Source organism: Pipistrellus hanaki (genome assembly GCF_964339955.1).
Source record: "Pipistrellus hanaki genome assembly, chromosome: 14".
Lineage (NCBI taxonomy): Eukaryota > Metazoa > Chordata > Mammalia > Chiroptera > Vespertilionidae > Pipistrellus > Pipistrellus hanaki.
This window is the reverse complement of record NC_140516.1, coordinates 13946339-13972526: the sequence shown is the minus strand read 5'-3', so window position 1 is coordinate 13972526 and position 26188 is coordinate 13946339. Positions and strand designations below refer to the sequence as shown.

Genomic DNA, 26188 nt, shown 5'->3' with positions numbered 1-26188 from the left:
AATCATGCACAAGGCCTCTATCCAGAAAATTATAAACAGATTGAGAGAACTTTAAGAAATTTTAAAGAAACAAAGTATTTTTTTTTAATGTCTGTGGATCAGTAGACTCAGTCAATACTATACAGATTTGATCAGTAGACTCAGTCAAAACTGGTCTGTAGATTCAGTGTAATTCTAGTAAAAATCCCCTAACAAGTAGGGGTGTGTTTGTGGTTAGATTGACAAACTGATCCTTAAATGTTTTGGGAAATACAAGTGATAAATAGTATCCAAGACCCTTTTAAAGACAAACAAGATGAAAGAAGTTAATTGTTTGTATAGTATAAAGTTATAGTAATAAAGATATGGTATTGGTGTGACGATAAGTATGAAAGAGAATAGAAAATCAAAAAACACCAACAGATATGGTCTTTCATTTTTATTAATGTTTTTAGTTAATGTATAGGTTTTAAACGTGCTGTTTTCAATAAGTGTTTAAAGCTTTATCATACATATATGGATATTCTTTAATCAGAGACAGAGTGCTGTGGATTATTGCTTTGAGGTCAGATCCAAATTTAGGTCCCACGTCAGCTGTGTACTTACTAGCTATTTGTCTGAAGGCCTGAAGGCAGTTATTTAACCATTCCAGTTCTTAAATTTCTTTATCTGTTACATGAAATAATTTTGATGACAATTAGAAATACAAGTTGAATCTGCTAGCACATGCTATGCCCTTGTTATTATGTGTCACAGGAACAATTCTCGATTCAGATTCATATTTCACAGATCTGGATATACTAATTTTATATGAAATTGCATCTTTTGTCATGATTGCCATTGGATCTTTTTTTACTTATGTGGAATTCCTATTTCAGAATGGCTTCCTAAATAGGTTTTCGATGAGCCCTAGAGTCTTTGTTTTCAGAAAGTGGTTTTGTAAACGTTGATTATCATAGCATTTTGAAAAATTAAAAGCCCTCAAAATCATTAACAATCTTTAAAATAACATAGATCAGTATAGAAAAGGATTAGCTATAAATATTTTCTAGCAAGTCCTTTTATATTAATTAAACTGAGTGATTAGAACCTAATTATTGTGCATACTAAAGATAATAGTTGCTATTAAGTATTTTGCTCTTTATAGATTGATGCTTCAATTTAGGAAAGAATGTTAGCTAGAAAAATAGCAAAAATGTAGCACTTATTATATTTTTTTAATATGAAAAAGTTTTTTTAAAAATATATTTTATTGATTTTTCTTACAGAGAGGAAGGAGAGGGATAGAGAACTAGAAACGTCGATGAGAAACATCGACCAGCTGCCTCTTGCACACCCCCTACCGGGGATGTTCCCACAACCAATGTACATGCCCTTGACCGGAATCGAACCTGGGACTTTCAGTCCGCAGATGACACTCTACCACTGAGCCAAACCGGTTTCAGCTAATATGAAAAACTTTTATGTAATTAAAATTATTTTAGCCCTACAATCTTTAGCATTCATTTTATTTATTTCTTAAATCATTTTTTATTTTTCAATTACAGTTGGCATACTTTATTAGTTTCAGGTGTATATCCCTGTGATTAGATGTTATGTAACTTACTAAATGATCATCCCAATAAATCTCTCACCCATCTGATACCACACATTGTTATTGACTATGTACTTCTATAGGTTTGGTGTCCCTGAGTTTGAACCTTTTCCAGTTCTTTCCTAGCCTACCTTCTCTTCATTATCCTGCAGAGGTAAGAGGAAGGTTATTTGTCTGGCTATCTAGTTGTGAATGGACTCTCAAGTTCAATTCTTCATCATCTTTCCCAATTTTCAGCCGTCTTTTTACCTGGTTTTACCATTTTCTGAACTTCCCAGGCTTCTTAGTTCCTTGTTGGAATCTCCTTTCGTAGGCATTTATACTTCAACTTTTTCACTCTGCTGATCTAGTTACCAGTTCTCCATGTACTTTCTAACATTACATACTCTATAATGCACAATTGTCAATATCTTCTAGTTTTATTTATAAATAAGTTTGCTTTAATTTCTCATTCTCTACGTTGTTTTGGGGGTAATTTTTGAGAAGAGTATGTACAAAAATATATTCTGGCATCAGAAGTGCTATCTTAAAAAACAAATTTCATATCTTTCCATTATCTCTCCTTAAAACCTCTCAAGAATAGCTATAATAAAGTACGCTTTTCTTAATCGTTGACTTTTAAATCTAACCCATTTAACTAAGATTTTAAGAATCAATAGTATTTTATGTTTTTAGATAGGTGATATTCTATTTGATGAGGACAAAAATATGGCATTACATTTAGCAGCATCTCTAGAGTAAAACAATAGCTTGCTATTAACATTTGGCCAAAAATTAAAATTCATCCCATTTCCATATACATTTATTAATCACCTATTATTTGCCAGAAACTGTGATATTTCTTGCTCGATGAGCATGTGTTGTTCTACTTATTTATGCATTCACTAGTTGATTCTTATATGTGCCCTGATTGGGGATCCTGCAACTTGTCATTTTGGGATGATAGTCTATCCAACTGAGCTACTGGCCAGGGTGAGAAATGGGTTTTTTAATGTTTATTATCAGTTAATTTGTCTAGGTCACCTATGAAAATAGAATTTTGTTTTTAAATTAAAAATAAATGTTTTTGTGTGTTTACTGGGGAATTTTTTAATTTTTTTATTAATGTTTACTTTTATACTTACACCTTTTTTCATGTTCTTTTCTAAGATTCTGTTATTTAACCTTTTACAATAGTATCTGGTTTATCTGATTTGGTTGGTATTCTTTAACTCTCATCTATTTTTATATAACAACCCTTGAGTTTATTCTATTTCCTTTTCTCTCTCTTTCCTTCTTTCCCTTTTTTATTTACATTATTTCTATTTTACACCACCAAATAAAATTTATACTTTTTTCATTTTTATATTTATTTTACTCTGATGTACTTGTAGATATTTTTAAATATTTATCATTTTAAAACTCCTCCTTCCTCAGAAAGACTGGTAGGTACAAAATTTCCTAAATTCTTTGTGTTGAAAACTTTTTTAAAGGACAACTTGGCTAGATATAAATTTCCTTGAGTGACTCTTTTCTTCATTGAGTTTTTAAAATTTTTTCTGCTCCAGTGCTACATTGCGTTGTAGGTTGTTTTTGAAAATTCTGACACCAGCCCAATTATTTAACCTTTATAAGTTATTTGATTGTTGTACCTGGATGTCTGGAGAATTTTATCCTTTTTTGTTTTGTTTTTTTAATTTAACCAGTTTTCTCCAATATATTTCTTCATATATATATATATATATATATATATATATATATATTATTGATTTTTTTACAGAGAGGAAGAGAGAGGGATAGAGAGTTAGAAACATAGATGAGAGAGAATCATCGATCAGCTGCCTCTTGTACACCCCCTACTGGGGATGTGCCCGCAACCAAGGTACATGCCCTTGACCGGAATCGAACCCAGGACCTTTCAGTCCGCAGACCGACACTCTATCCACTCAACCAAACTGGTCTCGGCTCCAATATATTTCTAGCTTGCCATTGTACGTTAATTTTCTTGGATGTCTAAATTCAGTTCTTAATTTCTTTTCTTTTTTTTTCTCTATTTTTTTTTTTTAAGTTTTCTGATGTTACAATCATATGTAATTAATCCTAATATGCAAAACAACCAAACAGTGGAATGACTGGTTTCTATGACTCACACTGACCACCAGGGGGACTGCCCACAAGAGGGGCACCACTCAGCCAGAAGCTGGGCTCACAGCCGGTGAGCAGAGCAGTGGAGGCATGAATGGGCAGGCAGACATCCCCCACGGGGTCCGGACCCTGATAGGGCACAGGCCAGGCTGAGGGACAGCCACTCCACCCCCATCCCCATCCCCTCCCGCCCCCCACCCCCAGTGCACGAATGTCATGCAACGGGCCTCTAGTTTTAAATATTATTTGTTTCCCTTTATTATTCTTTTAGGAACTAAAAATATATATTAATGTTTTTGCTACTTTCCCTATCTTCTATTTCTGTTATTTTTTTCTGGCTCTTTTTACTTCCTTACTACTTTCTTTTCATTGCGTTTTAGTTTCCTGTCTTTCTTTAGTGTCTCAGATTGCATTTTCATTTGAGTTTATTCTTCCTTGGTACCCTGTAATTTATTTTCATTGATATGATTTTATCTTTGCCTTTTTTTTTTTTTTCTTGAGTTCAGTCAGGTCTCTCTGTTGTTTTGTTTACCCAGTTTTAGTTTTTGAATTTCAGATTCATGGTGGGTTATCCTATCTTAAGATGCTTGCCTGAGTATATTTAATTCTATTTTTGGTGCTGTCTTATTTTTATTTTGCTTCATGGTTGGTTTTCCTGGGTGTTTTCTCCAATTGATATATTGATATTAATTTCTGACATTTTCCAGCTTCCATTAAGCTTTCTCTTGTTCAGGGTGTGTGTGTGTGTGTGTGTGTGTATGTGTGTGTGTATGTGTATGTGTGTGTGTGTGTTCATTCTATGGTGCTTTAAATGATTCCTAGTGTAACAGTTCCCTCTTCCATTATGATGTCAAAGTGCAGATGATTTAGTGGATTTGTTTCCAGGGGGTGGGAATAGGAATTGTGAATTCTCCAATTTTGTGCTCTTTCAGCACCTAAAATTTTCCCTGTTTATTTTCTTCTTCATGATTCAGTTGCCAAAAGGACTTTTTTTTTTTTTTTTTTTTTTTTTTGCCTTTTTTCTCCCTTAAGAAGTGTGCCTTTCAAAGCGTGCCACTTCAAATTTGTATACATTTAGGTTCTTCTGCTGATCTACGTGGATACCTATTTAATATTTTCATATTTAGGATGGATAGCATCTATATGACGGTGGTTTTAGATTAACCTTAGTTAGATCCCATTTTCAGCTTTTTTCTCTTTTTTCAACAGCTTTTCTCAAAACTACCTTTGCTACATGATGGAGTGGTAGTGGGGCATGAATATAAGAGATTTTGCAATAGAATTTGCTGATTTTTCTTTTTTCTTTTTAGTTATTTCAGAAGTTGGGCATTCTTTTTGTCTCCAGGTTGTGCGAAGGGCAGCGTGTTTTTATAGATTTATTTTTCCACCCGTGTTCTGTATTGTTTTGGCGGAAGACAGGACTTAGGTGGCAACCATTGCTTCAGAACCTGGCATTCTTCAAATTAATTTGTTTTAACTTTCTACCTCATCCCTTCTTCTACTTCTCTCTCCACTCTAACCAGACTTCTTCATTCCAAAAATATTTAAAATACTTTCTTGTTTTATGCCAGGTATTATTCTAGGGATACAATAATAAGCCAAACAGATGTTCTAACCCTTATGTAACATTCTAGTAAAAGAGAGAAAGAATTAGTAAGTAAATGAATAAATAATATGGTATTAGGTAATGATGAATGCCATGTTTAAAAATAAATTAAAAAAGCCAGATAAAAATGACATGGGTGAGGAGGTTGTAGTACTACCTAGAATAGCTGATTAAGGCCTCTTTGAATAAATGGTATTTGAGCAAATTGTCTTATAGAACAGTAATATACATCTCCTTATGTTAGTGTTTGCCTCGCGTTAATCAGAAAGGTTTACCACTAATCAAATTTCCATGATAGATAAATTTATTAATTATAAAACCTTTATAATAAGCCTAGAGGCCCGAAAATGTGTGCAAGCGTAGGATTTCCTCCCCCCCCCCCTCCCCCCCTCCTGGCTTCCAGCGCCTTCTCTCTGGCACGCGGGCCCCAGGCCTCCCTCCTCCAGCCGCCCTCAGGCACTGGGGCCCCAGCTGGCTTCCCTCTGGCCCCGGCTTTGTCAGAAAGAACATCTGGTCTAATTATCGTATTACTCTTTTATTATTGTGATGGGTGGCATGAGATTATGGAACCTGTACAAAGTGAAAAGACTCTTACAGGAAGTAAAGCCTCAAATTGTCTCCTATTCAACTTTTCTCACCCTGCTATAGAGAATTTATGTTGATAGAGGGTCGTTTGAGGGACATACAGTCTGTCGTTTTCTCTAACTCTTTATATATTGGGCTTGGCCATCACAGAGCTACTTAGTTGGACTTTATCCCACCTGTATTACTTTTACTGAGTTGGTTTGCTATTAATACGTTAGTTTTTCATTGAAGAATGCTACAATATATAAATAGTAAATAGATTGAATTTGCTATTTGAGAAGTTATTGAGGACAGCATAGTCTCTATCAACCGGTGTTCAACATTTTAAGCACCATATGAGAGGTATATTTTAGAACCAAATGTTTCTCCTATGAAAGTGGTATTTTTCATCTCTTCAAGAATGAAATCCAGGTAACTGGATGTCTTACTTTTGCTTTGGTTATCAAAAAAGTTAGAGCAAATTCAGAGCTAATTCAAGACCCCTGTGCTACGTTTCTTTGTTCCCAAAAGTTAACCTATTCTGAGTTATATTCTTCCTGATATTTTTTTTTCTTGGTTGTCTCATTAATTGGGGAACATTGCAGGGTGTGTATAAATAATTAAGCAGACATACAAGTCGGTGAGCTGGAATTCTAGTGCCTCCTCAAAGCAGTAGCTGGATGACTGTGGGCACGTAGAGTAACCTCTCTGGGCTTTGATTTTTTTCATCTGCAAAACGTGCTGATAGATCACAGTTTTAGCTGCAGTACCCTGTGATCAGGGAAACAACTTGGAAACCCAACATAGAAGCCAATACTAGCAGAATGGCTGTGTTCAGGCCAATGCCATGGTTGCAGAGAAACTAATTCTGCTCAAGCATGTCAAACCCGGGCAGCGAAGTTTTATGTGTTGTAGTGCCCCACTCCCCTTTGCGGTCTTCATAAAGATTTTGAATTTCTCTATGTTGAATAAAAGTTATGAGGGTTATGAATAAATATTTCATTATTCTAGATCAGCGATTTTCGTATTTTAACATGCATCACAGTCACCTGGAAGGGCTGTGAAAACACACATTGCTGTGTCCCATCCACCATGTCTGATTCCTTAGTTTTTGGATGAGACCAAAAAATGTTAATTTTTAGCAAGTTCCCAGGGATATTGTAGGTGCTGATGATTCAGGAATTACACTTTTAAAACCATAGCCCGATACTATATTAACAAGGCAGTTTAGTCAGTTTTCTTATTTTAAAATTATATAAGTTATAACTTCATATTCAGAAGATAATTAATGTCTAAGTTATAAATGATATCTGAAAAATGTAAATAACATACAACGCTTCCAATGTCATAAAGGTTTCATATCTATTGTCAAGGGGTATCTGTATCTTTTCGACTCCTTGTGCTATTGTTGTGAGTAGATGCTAATCCAGCAACAATCAGGGTTGGCTTCAGCAGTAAAGAAATTAGTCAAGTGTACAAGCATTCCTTTCCTTTTGATGTGCTGGCAGCACCTAAGAAGAAAATGTCAAGGTCAATATAAGTGCATTTACTGACAGTTTAGCTCTTTTCTGTGGCACAGAAAATGGTTTAAAATTTGGATTTTTATCACAATACAAAGCATTGACCTTCTAGAATGTTAAAGCAAAAGCTTTCAGTTCAGTCATTTTCCATTTATGAAGTGCCTAGAGGCCTGATGTGCAAAATTCGTGCAAGAGTAGCCTTCCTTCCCTCCGCTGCCAGCACCGGCTTCTCTCCGGCACCCAGGACCCGGGCTTCCCTCCGGCACCCAGGACCCGGGCTTCCCTCAGGCACCCTGACCCGGGCTTCCCTCCGGCACCCGGACCCGGGCTTCCCTCAGGCACCCTGACCCGGGCTTCCCTCCGGCACCCGGACCCGGGCTTCCCTCCGGCACCCAGGACCCGGGCTTCCCTCCGGCACCCGGACCCGGGCTTCCCTCAGGCACCCGGACCCGGGCTTCCCTCAGGCACCCAGACCCGGGCTTCCCTCAGGCACCCGGACCCGGGCTTCCCTCCGCTGCCAGCAGGCACCCAGACCCGGGCTTCCCTTCGGCACCCAGGACCCTGGCTTCCCTCAGGCACCCGGACCCGGGCTTCCCTCCCAGCCCCGCTCCGCCTGGAAGGTTGTCAGGAAGGACATCGGTCTAATTAGCATATTGCACTTTCATCATTATAGACTAGAGGCCCAGTGTACAAAATTCGTGCACTTGGGTGTCCCTCAGCCTGCCCTGTGCCCTCTGGCAGTCTGGGAGCCCCTGGATCGATGCCCAAAGAGGGAGGCTCTGCCCACCACCCCGGGGCTCTGCCATTGATGGCAGCCAGCACAGCGGGAGGCCCTTCCCACCGACCAGGGCTCTGTGCTGGGCCCTCCCAGCTGTGGTGGCTCGCCTCCGCCCTGTAGCCCTGGCTTTCTCCGGAAGGACGTCCAGTCTCTCCAGTCTAATTAGCATATTACCCTTTTATTAGTAGAGATACTTTCATTAAAATAAACAATGCAAACTTCAGAAAGCTATAACAATTACTCAGAAAAATATTAATAGTTGCATTTTTGTCATTCTTGGACTCAGACTTAAAACAACTGTGTCCAGCAGTTGTGGGAAGAGGCCACTTTTTTGCATTCCGTTAGTTAACTATTTACAATCACTTCAAGATAAATATGGCAGAAAAGAACAACCATCGCCGTGTAGGTTCTTAAAGAGCACTTGTGTTCCCTATTACTTTGTGTCAGAGCCTGACCTATGTATTTCATAAACCTTTTATGTTAGATAGAATTTTGTATTTTTAAAGTTTTTACTAAAACCTCATCGAGTTAGTTATATGTATCAGAAGGTGTAGTTTGTTGCATTTCTGGCTCACTGATATTTATCAACTTCTTGATGAAAGGGATTCCCTCCTCAGAATATTCCTTCAAATCTATTTTAAAGTAAACTTTTGATACGTACATGTTTATGTTATTTATTGTTTTTATAAATATTACGCAAAAAAAAAAAAATCAAGTTTGAAAATAAGCTAGATGCCCATAGCCAGGTAGTGGATAAAATACATTATGATATATCCACACAATGGGATATTATTTGATCCTAAAAAGGAATATTCCACATGTTACAAGGTGAATGAACTTCAAAAATTTATGCTCAGTGAAAGAAGCCACGCATAAAAGATCACACAATGTATCATTTCAATAATGTGAAATATCCAAAATAGGTAAATCTATAGAAACAGAAAAGAGATTGGTGGTTGCCTGGGGTTATGAATAATGTGGAATAACTTTTTGATGAGTATGTGTTTTCTTTTTGGATGATGAAAATGTTTTGAAATAAGATAGAAATAATGATTGCACAATATGTGAATGTGTTAAATGACATATTTTCACTTTAAAATTGTTAATTCTATATTATGGGACTTTCATCTTAATTTTAAAAATCAGTTCATTTAAAACCTAACTGGATTCTAGAATTTTTGAGATGAAAGGGCCTCTCAAGATCATCCACCCAATCTCCTATCTATTTTTCTTTTAGAGAGAGAAGGGGGAGAGGGATAGAGATAGAAATATCAATTGGTTGCCGCCTGTACAACCCCTGCTAGTGATCAAGCCGTCAACCCGGGCATGTTCCCTAACTGGGAATGGAACTGGTGACTGGTTCATGGAGGGACGCTCAACCACTGAGCCACACCAGCTGAGCTCCTGTCTATTTTTCATAAAGGAAGAAACTGAAGCTCATCAAGATTAAACATACCATGCACGTTTCAGAGTAGTTAGTCTAAAATCTATATAGATCAGAATTTGAATATCTGAATTTCTAATCCAGTCGTTTTTTAAACTGTCACATGCTTTTTTTAATATTTGTAGGAGACATGCTACTCCAATTAAAATTTTTTAAATTGTCTTCAAGAAAATTGCTTAGCACGTTTGACAATTTTTTGTTTCTTCCAACAGACAAGAACACCCAGGGCGTAGGAGTTAAATAAATGACCCTGTCCTGCTCACGGAAGCTAGAGGATCTGTTTCAAGAGTTTTCGGAGGCATCTAGGAAGGAGTATTGAATGGGATTGAGGGGTGGAGATGGAGAGCAGCAACAATTAAAACAAAAATGTACAGTGCTCTCTGGAAATAGGTTGTTATACTAAATGTAAGGGACTTGTGTTGATTTAGTGCTAGTCACAGAAAATAGATGTGTCACTTCAAGAGAAGACATTAGGAAAGTAATTACATACTTTCCTTCTCTCTAAACCCACATTAACTTTCCACTTCTCCATGCTTTTACTATTAAGAGGAAGCTAACTTTCTGTACCATCTTACATTGGATTTTCTGTTAATATTCTCTCCAACATTCTTTTTGTCTGAGTGGTCGTTTTCATTTCCACTTAGCAGTGTGTACCTTCTTCTGTACCTTTAATTCAGAGCTCAGCAAAGTATGTCCAGTGGCCAGATTTGGCTCACTGCCTTTTCTTGTGAATAAAGCTTTAATGGGATACAACCAAGCTGATTCTATAGCTGCTTCAAGCGCTGTAAAAGCAGAGTTGAGTGATTGTGGTATAGATCGTATGTCCCACAAACCTAAAATATTTGTTTCCAGGAGAAAACATTTGCCAAACCCTTGCTCTTGTTGACTAAGTGGAAGGTGAAGAACAGGTTCTAGAGGAGTAAATATCTCCAGCAAAGGAAAGGATACAGGTAGATAGAAGATGTGTATGTACAAGTAGGCTAGCTAGAAGCCCTGTGAAGTTAGAGTAAGTTTCATGAAGGACACGACTCACCAGAGGTAATACAGGAAAGATCAATTGCTGTCAGATTTAGAGGGTTTTTAATACCATGTCAGGATCTTTAGATGGATTGTTTAGGAAATGAGACATTTAATGTTTTTGAGTAGAGGAGTTTTGCCAAAACTGGAAACTGTTGCAATAGTGTTTACAAAGTAACGATGGGAAATTAATACTAATGATGTATTAATAGAAAAGATGGCAGAGTTGCACGTTATTATAGAGTTAAAATTGATAGGATATTGGATTTGGAGGTAAAGATAATAATTCTTAGATTCAAACTTCATTGAGCAGAAAAATTAAAATTACTTTAACTTATTTAGGGGTAAAGAGCTCTTTTTTATGGAAAGTTACTAAAGAGGGATTATAACATTACATAGGATCAGAAACAAATGAAAATTGATCGCTAGGTACTAGCATTACTGAAGTTATTAGGGCACTCCGCTGTCGTCATCTGGTCAGGGCCCAACTCTTTATGAAATCCTCTCCCCTCTGCTCTCCAGGTTGCCACCTTCATACTCAGATTTACTCCTGCTTTCTCATACGGAGTAAATTACTCCTATTTTTTAAATAAAATAAGCCAAGAAGGGCTTTAGCTTTATCAAGTAAAAATGCTTATCAAGGTATTTTCCTCAACTAGTTCCACAGTTCCCAAACTGTGTACTGAGACACCCAGGGTACTACGCCAAACTCAGAGGAGTGCTATAGAGTATTTTATCACAAAGAAATGCACCATTTCAACATTAAATAGCAATACATTCCTTTGTTCTATCTTTGGGGATGGTTGCTGTGATTTAAAGAGGAAGGGGGAGGGAGGCTAGGAGGAAGGGAGGGTGGGATGGAGGAAAGGAAGGAAAGGAGGAGAAGAGAAGGGGAGGGGAGGGAGGTTGGAAGGGAAGAAAGAAAAGAAAGATAAGGCCCTAGCTTAGTTAGTTAGATCATCGTCCCTATATGCCAGCGTTGTGGGTTTGATCCACTGTCAGGGCACATACAAGAATCAATCAATATGAAGATTTTAAAAAAAGAAGAACCAATAAATACATAAATAAAGTGGAACAACAAATCGATGTCTCTGTCCCCTTCTAAAAATTTAATCAATTAAAAAAAAACAAAAAACCCACAAGGCTCTGTAAAGCAAATTGGAACAGGAAACAGGGTTGCACTATTTAACTCAAACCCAGTGCTTGAAGATTTGTGCAATGCCTGATAGCACATCCCATTTAATATTGTGGTTATTTTTTAATGAAATAATTTTTTCTAAATTTATGTGTATTACATTTTAAAAAATGTATTAAATTATTAAGGGTATAGTTCTTACTAAGTTGCTTGGACCTGACAAAAAACAGAACTTTTTGGTATTTCTGAGAGCACCATAATAAATTACTTGAACACTAAGTGTGCTATGAACTGAGAAAGTTTCAGATCCTATGAACTAGAGAGTTGTCCAGGTCTAACATGAATATACTCTTCCTTTAGCATGTGAAAATGCAGCAGTCCTATTGTTTCAATAGCATTTCAGTTACATGGGAATATATCTGAAATATATTTTAGATTTTTAAAAATTATCGGTACACTGTAAACTGTGCTTTGTGTTATAGCAAACATAAAAATAAGGAGTCTTGTCCTGAAGGTTAAAATCAAGTTAGGGACTTAAGACAAATGTAAGTTGCTTATATTATTAAATAAAATGAAATAAATACTTGTGATTATTCATGGCATCATGTTACATATTATGTAGTTTCAAAGAGGAATGAGTACATCTGTTGGTGGGAGTGCAGTAAGTCTTTGTGGGATGGAAGTTAGATTTTAAATGGGCCTTGATGGAGGTAAAATTCCAACAAGTAAAAGTAGTGGATATTTCAGATACAGAGAACAACATAAAGACTCAGAAGATTTATGTTGGGAGAAGCAAATCATTCTATATGATTGAAGCAAGGACATATGCTGTGGAGTAATAGAGGTTACAGCTGGTTTACTGTGTAAGTTGGAATATTGTGGAGAGCTTTGAATGCTAGGGTGTGAGGCATTTGGATTTAATTTACTAGGAAAAGAAGAGTGATTAGGGTGATTAATCTGTCAGCAGGATATAGGATGATTAAATCAAGGAGTGAGAGAGTAGGCTGGGAGAGCTTTTGTAAAGGGAATGATGGATTTTGTTTTATGTATTTGTATTTCAAAGGAAATACCAAACTGTATATTGAAGTTAAAGAACATACTTCAGTTCAGCATTGTTAACTAACAGCTGTAACATAAGACTCACCATTCATGAAAAAAATATATATATAAAATTTCTATTGCTCTTGATATTACTACAGAAATAAATATAAAATTTTAATATGTACGGAGTTTATATAATATGCCAGGCATTGCATTAAGCACTCATTAATTTCTTATAATGACCTTGAATAGGTGTTCTTGTCCCCGTTTTTCAGATGAGAACAATGAGGCCTAGACAAGTTAAGTAGCCCAATATTACAGTTAATATGTAGTCAGGTTGGCAAAACTTTTAAAAATAAGTATACTTGTTTGTTTAAACTCTTTGGTGCTGAGAATTAAGTGAATGCTTCTCAAATCTTTTCATATTATTGTAATTTGTCTTAGATATGGCTCCTCTTTTGTTGTTTTCATAGCATTCTTTTTTTAGAGAGGAAAAGAGGAGGAGAGAAAGAGAAAAAAACGCTCTCTCAACTGAGCCAAACCAGCCAGGGCTTCATATCATTCTTTTCTAGAAGCTGCTCTAATTGGGTATTTTTTTTTTTTCATCTTATCTTCTAGCTCACTGATGCAGTCCTCTGCTTCTTCTAGTCTACTCTTGATGCTTTCTATTGAGTTCTACATAGTAGCGATGTCATTTTTCATTTCTTCTTGGTTCATCTTTATTTCCTCTTGGTTCTTCTTCATTTCCTCTTGGTTCTTACTCATATTGTCAAATTTGTCTTCCATTCTTTTTAGCCATCTTATGATCATTACTCTGAATTCTTGCTCTGGTAGGTTGCTTGCCTCTAACTCGTTTACTTCCTTTTCTGGTGATGCCTGCTTTTCTTTCATTTGTGGGCTATTTCTTTGTCTCCCCATGGTCTCTCTTTTCAGGATGTCTAGTTATGTAGATCTCTCTCTCCTTTCCGTGGGTGATTGAAGAACTCCCTTGAATCCACATGTTTGCGCCGATTGGGGCGTCACAGCTGTTTGGTGGTCTCCACTGTCGTGGGTTTTTCAGGCCTCAGATAAGATTCTTTTCTTTGTAAGATGGAGTAGTTTTCCCTCTGAGCCCGTAGCTCCGGGAAAGGTCTCCGCCCCAGTACTGGCTGCTTGGTCAGGAAATCCTGCCCAGCGGACCCTTACCTTCTCTTAGAGTTCTGCTACCCCTTAGCTTGCCAACTAACACTCCCTGAGAAACTCTCAGGCGCTCCTTCTAACTGCTCTGGGACTAGGCTCAGAACAGGTCCATCTGTTCAGCCGCCATTTTGTCCATCTTCATATCATTCTTGATCTCTGATATCTCTCCCCACCCTGGGTATGCTTTTGTGTTTGATAATGAATCCTATATCCTTGAAAAATGTATCTTGTTAAGAATATTCACTAGCTGAAACCGGTTTGGCTCAGTGGATAGAGCGTCAGCCTGTGGACTGAAAGGTCCCAGGTTCAATTCTGGTAAAGGGCACGTACCTTGGTTTTGGGCATATCCCCAATGGGAGGTGTGCAGGAGGCAGCTGATAGATGTTTTTCTCTCATCGATGTTTCTAATTTTCTATCCTTCTCCCTTTCTCTCTATAAAAAATCATTAAAATATATTTAATAATAAAAAAAGGAATATCCACTATGTAGGTTGTCCAATCTAATGTATATATTTCTAATTTATTGCTTTTAATCTCTAGAATAATACACATTCATCACATTTTCCTAATCTTTCCCCCTAGAAATGGACTTCAAGGATCCCTCACACTCCCTTTCAATTTCAGCAAAGCTGTGATAAATATGCTCCTATGTGTCCCACCTTCTTTCCACTTTGTTTTGCTGCTTCTAATTATATGCTTTATGGGGGTTATTTCAGATGGGAGAAAAGCTGACTTCTACATTCGTGGTATGGTTACGATTGCAAGTATTAAAATATAGGAGAAATGAGTGATTTCATCGATGCTTCCAAAAGCAGCCACATAGGCAGGAAGGATGATCTAAGTGAATTATTCTATTCCATTGATGCATTACATTCCATCAGTGGTGACACAAGCGTTATAGCATCACTAGTATATTTGTTCTGGTTTTCTTCTTGTGATTCTATTGCTGTCATTGAAATGAAGTAGTACGTATCATATAACATTGTAATTGTAAATGACTTATACATTATCTTAATGGTTGTAAAGTCAATATTTTCCTTACAAGCAAATAAAAACTGTGTTTTGTCATCATTCAGATTTTATTCGCACTCCTGCAAAAAAAAAAAACAACACAAATACATTTTACATTCTCTGGGAGATTTACAAAACATGTAGACCCGTTAAGAGAAAGAATAACATGCTATGTGGTAGTATATTTGTTATTTTTGACTTCTAATTTATTCATTCTCTCAACCTCATTCTCTGAGTGGTGTTACTATAGCACCTTCACTATGGCATGGAAAACAGACTAACTATGTTCTTCCGAGCAGACAGCAGTGGTACGTCTGAGACACGGCATCTGGTACTTTCAGCACTCCCTCATCAGTGCTAGTCTAGGTTTGGTGGGGCTCTCTGGTTGTCCAAATATTTTTTGTTACCACACATTCTTCTTTATTTTCACTTTTGCTTCTATGAAAGTAATTTGTATTTACCAAAGAAAATAATCTCATATTTAGTTTGTTCCTTTTTCAGCTATCTATCTACTTGAAGAATGTAGACTTATTCCCATTAGTTTATCTGCTCTTCTTCTCACTGTTTATGCATATCTCTTATTTGTGTAGAGACTTCTTTAAGAGAACCAAATAGTTTTATCTTTAAGCAGTTTTTATCAGAAGAATAATTGAACTACATTCTTAAAATTTGAAAAAGAAAAAATATTTAAATTATCCATAATTTTTAAAAATATATATATTTTATTGATTTTTTTTATAGAGAGGAAGAGAGAAGGATAGACAGAAACATTGATGAGAGAAAATCATCAATCAGCTGCCTCTTGCACACCCCCCACTGGGGATGTGCCCGCAACCAAGGTACATGCCCTTGACCGGAATTGAACCCGGGACCCTTCAGTTCACAGGCCGACACTCTATCCACTGAGCCAAACCGGTTTCGGCAAATTTTATCCATAATTTTTAAACTCAAATTTAACCATTTTTATTTTTGGTGCATTCTCTTCTAACTTTTTTCCTATTGATTTGATGTAGTTTATAACCATATGTTGTACATACTATTTATATATCTTAGGTTTCATTTAACATTGTGTAGCATAAATATTTTCTAGTCTGCAATTTAGTTTTAATAATGAACACTTTTAATATCTTCAAAATATTCTCTTGAGCAGCCAATGGAAATATAATAGAAGCCATGTATGCAATTACAAATTTGCTAGTAGCTTTTAAAAAAAGTAAAAAGAAACTGGTAAAATTAATAATGTTAATAGTATATTTTATTTAACTTACTATATCCGAAATATTTCTCATTTCAACAAGTAATCCTAAAATCATTATATTTTTAAAATCATACTAAGTCTTTGAAATTGTGTCTGTCTTACATTTATAACACAGTAAGTTCACTCACTAAATTGACAATGATCAAAAAATGAAATGTAGTCCTACCAAAAAATAAAATTACATTTAACAAGAAGAATATTTTGCATTGCTTTCATTTTTAAATTTAAATAAGTTAAATTCTATTTCATAATCATACCAGCCACATTGTATGTGCTTCATTAGCTACATATGGTTCCTTATATTTAAAGTAGAGTTAAATAAAATGTGAAATTCAGGTCTTCAGCACTAGCCGCATTTTATTGATAAATGATCAGTAGTTAGATTTAGAGTATTATATGCCAGTCCTTACTTGACTATTTATTCTCCTATCATTGAATATTTATATTGTTCCCAGATTTTCAGCGAAATAAATAGTATGTTGATACATTCGTGAATGTATGTTTTCCTATATTTTGGATTATTTCCTTAGGGTAAACAGATTCTCAGAATTTGTTTATGATTTCTCATGTGTATTTTCAAATTATTTTCTGAAAAAGCAATGTCTGTTGCACTCCCACCAGTAGTATTCAGTTATTAAGTTCACAAACCTTTCTGCACCATTAAGTACTATCATGTTGTTTCTCAAAATGCTAGAGAAGAATATTTGTCTACTTATTTGTGTATTTCCCTTTCTCTTTTAATGAAATACTTTTTCATGTTTTTGATTTATCTATTGGTGTCCTAATATTTGTTTAATTTTTAATCGACTTTTGAAGTTCTTTACAGGCTAGAGATCTTAACCCTTTGGTATAATATATGTGCCGTAGTCATCTTTCCTGGTTTCTTGTCTGCTCCCCGCACTCCCGCGTGGGACGGGAAGACAACCCACTGGAGGTTTTGGTTTTTGTATAGGAAATCTTCAGATAATCGTCCCTCCCTAGGCTTGAAAGTCATTCCCACTCCAGAAGTTTGATATTTACTTCTGTTTTATTACAGATTGTCTTTGTTTTTAAAAAAGAAAAAGAAAACTCTTTAATCAAACTGAATTTATGTGGTTCTGCGTTCTCAAGGAAAGAAACCAAATTACAAGTTCTTAACCTTCAGTCAAATCCAATGCTTACCCATTATTTATAGATGAGCCTTAGGGGGTTACTGACCCACTCCTACTGCCACTGCATGTAAAACTTTATGTATATATGTGTCTAAATAGACCCAAATAGGTTAAAATCCACTGGTCTGAATGTTTCAAAATAATTATATATTTCTGTACTGTTTTATTCTGATTAGAGTATTTTTCTAAACAAAAGACTTTTTCACCCCCATATCACTGTGTATTCACAATTGATAATTTTAAGGCATGGTTACTCTACTAGCTTTATTTCATTTTTGAATTTATATTATTATACTTCCAAGCTGATAAATATCTAAAATTTACTTAGGTGTTTATGTATACACACATACACATCTATTCCTCAGTAAAAAGGAGTTCATGCTCTTAAGGACAACCAAACTGAACCCTAAATGATCACACAGAATTAAGGTAAACACTGGTGAAGAGCAAAATGATCATTCCTCTCCTATTCTTTTAGTATATTAAACAGCTTAATTTCTTCCATTCTTCCTGATAAATCCTTACAGTGGATGAATAACAAGTCTATGTATTTGAGATTTCTAAGCATTAGTCTAGCTCTGCTAAAATGGTTCTTTGGCTCTGCCTTAGTCTTTCTCCATCCCTCCTGCTCTTGCCTTTTTGTTTTGTTTTCTATTTCAATGGGTAAAATTGTCTCACTTCATTCTCAATTTTGATTAACATTATTTAACCTCTAAATGCTAGAATTCACTCTGCTTTTAGTTGCTCATAAGAACAAAGAGTAGCAAGGTTAACTTATAGACTGAAATCCCTAACTTTAAAAATCACAAGATTTTCTTGATTATAAAGAGTATTTTTCTAAACTATAGCTATATAAACTATTGACCTATTTTTATTGCAAATCTGACACTTGGGAGGGAAATTTTATAATGGTGCTGTTTTTATTTTCAGTGATACTATAGTTTGGAACATGTGGCTTAGCAAAGGATATAAATCTGGGAAGAAAAATTATGGTTGGCATCAATTTTAAGTCTTTGCACTCTAACAGAGCACAAATCTGAAATTGTTTAAATACTAAATATTTACTTAAAGAAAAACAAGAGACCATTCAAAATGGAATTAATTTAAATTGTGAATTTGCCTCATTTAAAATCTTATAGTTTTTGTATATTCTTTATAAAATTTACGAAATGGAAGTTATACTATCCACATCACAATAATCTTGTGTTGCATTTTAAAGTAAAATACACATACAACATGCACACATTTGGAATGAGGCCAAATTTAGACTCCAGGGGCATACTGTTCTGTACCGTAAATTACAATCAGATGTATTTTAGCACAGATCAAATTTTCAGTCTAAAGTTGGTGAGAAGCCTAATTATTTGACCAGGTTACTATTTATGTAGACCATTCTATGGCTGTCTGTGGTTAATCCACAGCTGGCAGAGAGCTAGCTCTGGGAGGTTTTTATTTCATGCTGGAACATTTTGGGAAGAGATGGGGGGAGGGAGACTTTAAACTCTCCTCATTAAATGAAAGACTAAAAAGCAAGTACATACATATTACTATGGAGACAAGATGCTATATAAACTGTTCCTTTTAATTCTCCAAGTGACAGAAATAGCGATGCAAACAGTTTGGGTGCTCATAGTTTGCAAATGACATGGTAGTTGGTTTAAAAAGTAAGAGGAAAACACTTAAAATATATTGTTACCTAAGATAAAACTTATCTTTTAGAATAATTGGATAATGGTAAGAATTAATGGATTGGTATTTTTTAATGATAATAAAATGTTACGTTATTGTGATAGGAAAATATTTTATTAGAACTTTAATAGCAATACTCTAAAATAATAAGAGACCATTATAATAATATCTCAGCATTTATAAAGGCAATATACCCTTCATTGATAAATATCAGTACACATGATTCCTGTAATAAAATTTAATTTTTAGTATTCATTTAATATTCAATTTTAAAATTGGAAGTAATAGAAAAACATCTTTTTAGGAATATACCCATGTTACTAGAAAAATACAACCTTTCAAAACTCAATCAGTAAGAATTGAAAAACCTGAATAAGCTGATAACTGATGAAATTGAAACAAGAATAAAAAATAAAAATAAAAACTTTTAGCAAACAAAAGCCCTGGTATGGATGAATTCACAAGGGAGTTTTACCAAATATTCAAAGAAGAACTTGAATATTCTCCTCAAACTATTCCAAAAAATTTACCAGGAAGGAACACTTTCAAACTCTTTCTATAATGCCCTCTTTCACCACTCTTGTTCAACATAGTTCTGGAAGTCCTGGCCATAGCAATTAGACAAGAAGAAGTAATAAAAGGCATCCACATTGGAAAGGAAGAAGTAAACTCTCATTATTCTTAGATGACATAGAAAACCCTAAGATTCTATTAAAAAAAAAACAACAAAAAACTAGTAGTCTTAATAAATGAATTCGTAAATGTAGCAGGATACAAAATTTACATCCAAAAATCCATAGCCTTTTTATACACCAATAGAATAGTGTACTCTCAGAAAGAGAAACACTTTAAACAAAAATCCCATTTTCCAATGCAACAAAAAAATTAAGATACCTAAGAATAAACTTAACCAAGGTGGTAAAAGACCTGTACTCTGAAAATTACATGATGTGAAAAAAATAGATAGCGGAAGATATAAACAAGTGGAAGAATGTGCCATGTTCATGGATTGATAGAATCAACATTGTTAAAATGTCCGTATTACCCAAAGCAATCTACAGATTCAATGCAATCCCTATTAAAATACCAGTGGCATAGTTCACAGACCTAGAACAAACACTCCAAAAATATACATGGAATTTTTTAAAAGACCCCCAATAGCTGCAGCAATCTTGAGGAAGAAAAACAAAGTTGAAGGAATCACAATACCAGATACCAAGTTATATTACAAAGCCACTGTGCTCAAAACAACCTGGTATTGGCACAAGAACATGCATATAGATCAATGGAACAGAACAGAGAACCCTGAAATCAACTCAAGTCACTATGCTCAATATTTGACAAAGAGCAAATATTGGGGGCAAGAGCATACATAGGAGCAGAGACAGTCTCCTCAGTGGTGTTGGGAAAATTGGACAGGTATACAAAACAATGAAACTACACCACCAATTTATACCATTCACAAGAATAAACTTAAATTGGATAAAAGACTTACCATAAGATGTGAAACCATAAAAGTCCTAGAAAAAAATTCTCAGACATCATCATATCAACAAGTTTATGGATACTTCGAGGGCAATGGAAACTAAGGCGAATATAAACAAATGAGACTGCATTAAAATAAAAAGCCTCTGCACTGGAAAAAAAACAAAACACAAAACAAAACAAACAATAACAACACATCAACAAAATGACAAGAGAGCCCACTACATGGGAGAAAATATTTGCCAATGATTGATCCAATAAGGTGTTAATCTCCAAAAAAATTAGGGAACTCATACAACTTAGCAAAAGGAAGACAAGCAATCCAATTAAAAAAAAAAAATGAGCAAAGGACCTAAATTGATACTTATCCAAAGTGAACATACAGAAGCCAAGAGACATATGAAAAAATGCTCAAATTCACTAATCATCTGAGATGCAGATCAAAATGATAATGAGATATAACCTCACACCTGTCAGAATGGCTTTCATCAACAAATCAATAAATGACACGTGTTGGCGAGGTCGTGGCGAAAAGGGAACCCTAGTACACTGCTGGTGGGAATGCAGACTGATGTATCTAGTGTAGAAAAAAGTATGCAGTTTCCTCAAAATATTAAAAATGGAACTGCCACTTGATCCAGTAATCTCATTTCTAGGAATATATCCTAAGAAACCTGAAATACTCATCAGAAAGAATGTATGCACCCCTATATTCATAGTGCAATTTACAGTAGCTAATACTTGGAAACAGCTTAAGTGCCAGCAGCAGATGAGTGGATAAAAAACGATGGTACATTTATACAATGGAATACTACACGGCGATAAAGAAGAAAGAACTCTTACCATTTGCAATGGCATGGATTGCCCTGGAGAGTATTATGCTGAGCGAAATAAGCCAGTCAGAGAGATAAATATCATATGATCTCACTCATATGTGAAATCTATTGAACCAAATAAACTGATGATCAGAAATAGACCCAGAGACATGGAAATATGAACAGACTGTTGAACCTCAGAGGGAAGGCAGGGAGGGTGGGTGGGAAGAGATCAACCAATGAACTTGTGTGCATATATGCATAACCTGTGGACACAGACAATGGGGTGGTGAGAGCCTGGGAGAAGGGGGATGAGAGCAGACTGGAAGAGGTTAATGGGGGCAAAAGGAGGACTCAGGTAGTACTTTCAACAATAAAGATTTTAAAAATAATACAAAAAAGAAAAACATCTTTTCTTTTTCCTTTTTAAACTTTCTAAAGTTGGCATGCGAGAAGAGCTTAGTCCCTTAGTTGTAAATGAATATTTCAGTAGCTTTGTTGGTGATTTTTAAAATAAGTTTCCTTCACATTTTCTAGGTTACTCTTCAGTTTATAAGCAGCTCTTCTCCCCTGCTGGTTCCCATTGCCCTCCCTTCCTCTGGGTTCTTGCTCTACTTATTCTCCCTTTCTTGCTTCTTCATTCTTTTTCTCCACTATGTCTTTTTCATTGAAGAGCAAAAATGCTCAAACTTTATTTTATTTTATAAAAACAACTCTCCTACCCCCTACCACCACTAACAACATATTTCTGCTCTTCTCTGTTGTCTGTTCAAAATAGGAGCATTATCTTCTCAGTCATTTGAATCCACCCAAGCTCCATCACATATTAGCCATGACCTGAGGGACATTCCTTAACTTTCCTATCTTGCCTTCTTTATTCATAAGATGAGAATAGTAATAGAATCCACCTCGTAGATCTGATGAAAGGAAAAATATGATAACTGAGTTAATATACATAAAGGTTTTAGTATAGTATTTGGAACACAAGAATTCAGTAAATTTCAGGTGATTATATATTGTTCACCAATAAATCTCCCCAAAATAATTTATAATCCTTACTCTTTACTTTCTCATTCCTTCTTTAACAAATATCTCTTTTTTCCTTCATAGCATAAGTACATTCTCCTAACCATCAAATCCAGTGGCTTTTACTCAGTCCTTTCTTTCTGCGCCCATTAATAGCATTGCATATCTTTAACTCTTCTAGTGGTTTCCCTTGTTTGATTCCTCTTTCATCACTTTTCCTGTCATCATCTGTCTCCTTTTTCTCCCTTTACTGTCCTCTTGTTCTCTCCTTTACTATTTTCTTTCTTCTATCCCCTAATTTTTGTTCTTCATTCTGTCCTTTGTCCTCTTCTTTTCCTCCATTCTCTTCCTTGGTAATGACAACCCGCTTTTACTATCCCCTTCTTCCAGAGCCTTTCTCCTGAGCCCAACTTCCTCATGTATATTATGGGGTCTCTTAACACCACCAAAGAGAGTATGAACACAACTAAACTCTATTTCCATCCAAGCCAGGTCTTATTCTGGACGTTTTTATGTCTATTAATGGTAGAGCCGTATTCAAAATCTCAAACATCTGACTTCTCCTTTGTCCCTTACATCTTAAACAATTGGAAGTCCAGAATATTCCCAAGATGATTACCCTTTGCAGAACTACATGTAGCTTTGATTGACTGTTGCTAAATTGTTGCTGTCTATGTTAGCATTTCTTTAAATTTTCTTATAAGTTTGTTATTCCATTTTTTTAAGGGAGACTTTACTATCCTTTCCTACCCATTTAACAGACTCCTTCCTGATCTGCCCCTCCGGGCCCTTTGTGGTGTTCACCTCGCTGGCCTCTCCAGCTGTATCATCTATTGCCCGTTATTTATCCCTCCACGCATGTGTTCCCCATTCAAACCAATCTCCTACAGAAGCATCCATGCCTTTGCTTATGCTTTCTTCATCTAAAAAGAAAAGATATATTTTAAACACTTTTACTAATGTGTCAGACATATAGCATTTTAAAATAATAGCTTTCCTGATATGAAATTTTAATTAAAAAATTTTTTAATTCACATCTTCCTTTAAAAAATCAGTTTAGATATTCATAAGGTAACAAACTATGATCTTAGTAAACTAATTTAATTTTTAAATAAATATGTTACTTTTACAAGAATGTGAAGTGTCACTAAGGATCCAATCTGCCGTCATTACTATTTCTCTGATTTAAATGTAATTATTGTCTGAATGAGACCTTTCAAATATTTTTCCTTATGTAGATTTCCAGAATTCTTTTAGTGTTGAGTATACAGATCTAATATGAAATAAGTATTGTTATACTCTGACATAATGGCACATATCAAACATATAGTACTCATATGATAAACTTTTCTCCTGATCAAATGTTGCTGTTTTCTTCCTTGCCTTTTATAACTAAAGGCCTGGTGCATGATATTTGTGTGTGCAAGGGGGTGGGGAGGGGTCCCCTCAGTCCAGCTGACACCCTCTCCAATCCGGGACCCCTCTGGGGATATCAACTGCCAGTTTAAGCTGATCCCAGGGATCGGGCCTAAACCGGTAGTTGGACATCCCTCCCATAATCCAGGACTGCTGGCTCCTAACTGCTCGCCTGCCTGCCTTCCCAGTCGCCCCTTACTGCCCCCCTCTGCCAGCCTGGTCACCCCCAACTGCTCCCTTCTGCTGGCCTGGTTGCCCCTAACTGCGCCCCCCCCCCCCACTGGCCTGGTCACCCCTAACTGCCCCCCAATCGCCTGATCTCCCCTCACTGTCCCCATCCCCCCGCTAACCTGGTCACCCCCAACTGCCCTCCCACTGGCCTTGTTACCCCCCAGCTGCCCCCAGTGCGGGCCAGCCTGGTCTCTCCCCACTAGCCTGGTCGCCCCCAAATGCTCCCTGCTGGTCTGATTGGCCCACGCAGCCTGCTGTTTAGCCGTTTGGGTGTCCTCACCAACCGCCTGCTCTCCCCGAGCAGCCTGTCTGGTCATCCACCCGGTTCCATTCGTGGCAGCCCCTGGCTTTTTATATATCAGGAGTTCAAAGTGTGTATTATATATTGTATTTTGTATAGGTTTTGTTTTGTTTTTTAATTCTCTCTGAGAGTGACTCGGGAGATTGAATTTCTAATTTTTCCTTCTTTTTTTCTTTTCCCAGGGCTTTTTTCTTACCGTTTCACCAGAGTCGGTGATAAAAGTGGCTCAGCATGCTTCTGCCAACAACAGAATTTTCACTTTGAACCTGTCTGCACCATTTATTAGTCAGTTCTACAAGGAAGCATTGATGAAAGTTATGCCTTACGTTGACATACTTTTTGGAAATGAGACAGTGAGTTACTCTTTTCTCTTTTTTTAAGTGCCTGTGTTTTTGGTTTCTGGTTTATGTATAAGTTTAGAAATTATGTAAATAAAAACCAAAACATTTACATACATATATTTGAAAATTATACAATAGAACTGCCTAATTTTGTTACGCTAATTCAGTATTTTCAGTATTTCTTTCAGTATAGGTTAATTTTTTAAATAGTAAAAAAATTGTTTTTAAAGGGGTAGGTTATTGAAGTTTATAATTTACATATAGTAAAATTCACTCTTTTTACCGTACATTTCTATGAGCTTTTGCAAATGCACAAAAACCTGACATGTACCCATGACCACAGTCAAGATAAAAACCACTTTCATCACTACCCCCCCTTTCAGTCAACCCTTCTCCCCAGCCTGAGCCCTTGACATAAACTAATTTGTTTTCTGACCAGTAAAATAATGTTTTCCTCTGAAATTCTCATGGATTAAGGTAAGAGACATCTACTTTAAAATAAATGTCTCATGAAGTTAAGTACTAGCTCTTCAAAGTGTGAATCTAAATAAGTTATGAGTAAATGTTTGTATGTTATAATTTGTATTAAATCTCTTTATTACTATTATTTTTGCTAATATTTGTATGTTATATTTGATGGTGATGAATGGATTTGTATTTGAGCTTTTGCAGCCTTTTATTTTACCAAGAATATACTTTAATTCTAAATGAGTGAAAAATAATACATATATGTATTTTTTAATTTTTTGCTCATTTATATATAGAGCTTTTGTCTAATTTGTATACTTTTAAAATCCAAAAAATACAGCAGGGGGGTGAGGGCATGAGTGGAGGGTTGGTGGGAAGGTAATGGGGGGATGAGGACAAATATGTAATACCTTAATCAATGAAGCAATTTAAAGATAAATAAATTAAATTAATAAATAAATATCCAAGAAATAACAGACAAAGAGAACCTTAGGGTATCTTCATGTGACCTGGGCAGTATTACTTAAATTTCATGAATCTTGGGGTCTTCATATGTAAAGTAAACGTGTTCTATTAATTATACCAGAAGTCTATTTTGATTCTAATTCCATGGTTCTAACATAGTTTGGTTATATTCACTGATTTTGTATCTAAATGAGATAACTGTGTTGTTTTCCTAGAATAACATCAAATTTAATTCTACAAACCAGAAAAGTTAAAGTTTGACTGGAACTTAGTATAGATATGTTAGAACTCATTTTTTCCTACCAGAAGAGAAAGTGGTAAAATTATAAGCTGCTATGTGGCTGCCAGTCATGTATGTTTAATTTTGGTGTGATTAGTATTCATATGAATTCATTTCAACAGATACATAGTGCTTATTTTGGCAGACCAATAAACAGTGGGTGTATAATATATTTAAGACAGTCTGTCATAATATGGATTATAGAATAATAAATATTGGAGATAGGGCAATTAGATATATTTGGTATTTTGTTGAACCAGTTTCAGGAAGC

General features: G+C 35.7%; 1 protein-coding gene across 2 annotated transcripts in view; it reads left to right on the top strand.

The window, feature by feature from the left end:
* ADK (adenosine kinase) overlaps positions 1-26188 on the top strand; it is a 430010-nt gene that overhangs the window by 245360 nt on the left and 158462 nt on the right. For both annotated transcript variants that reach the window (XM_084904889.1, XM_084904890.1), the window contains exon 7: positions 24546-24716. In XM_084904889.1, coding sequence (XP_084761015.1) covers positions 24546-24716 — 171 coding nt within the window. The remainder of the gene's footprint in view (positions 1-24545; positions 24717-26188) is intronic.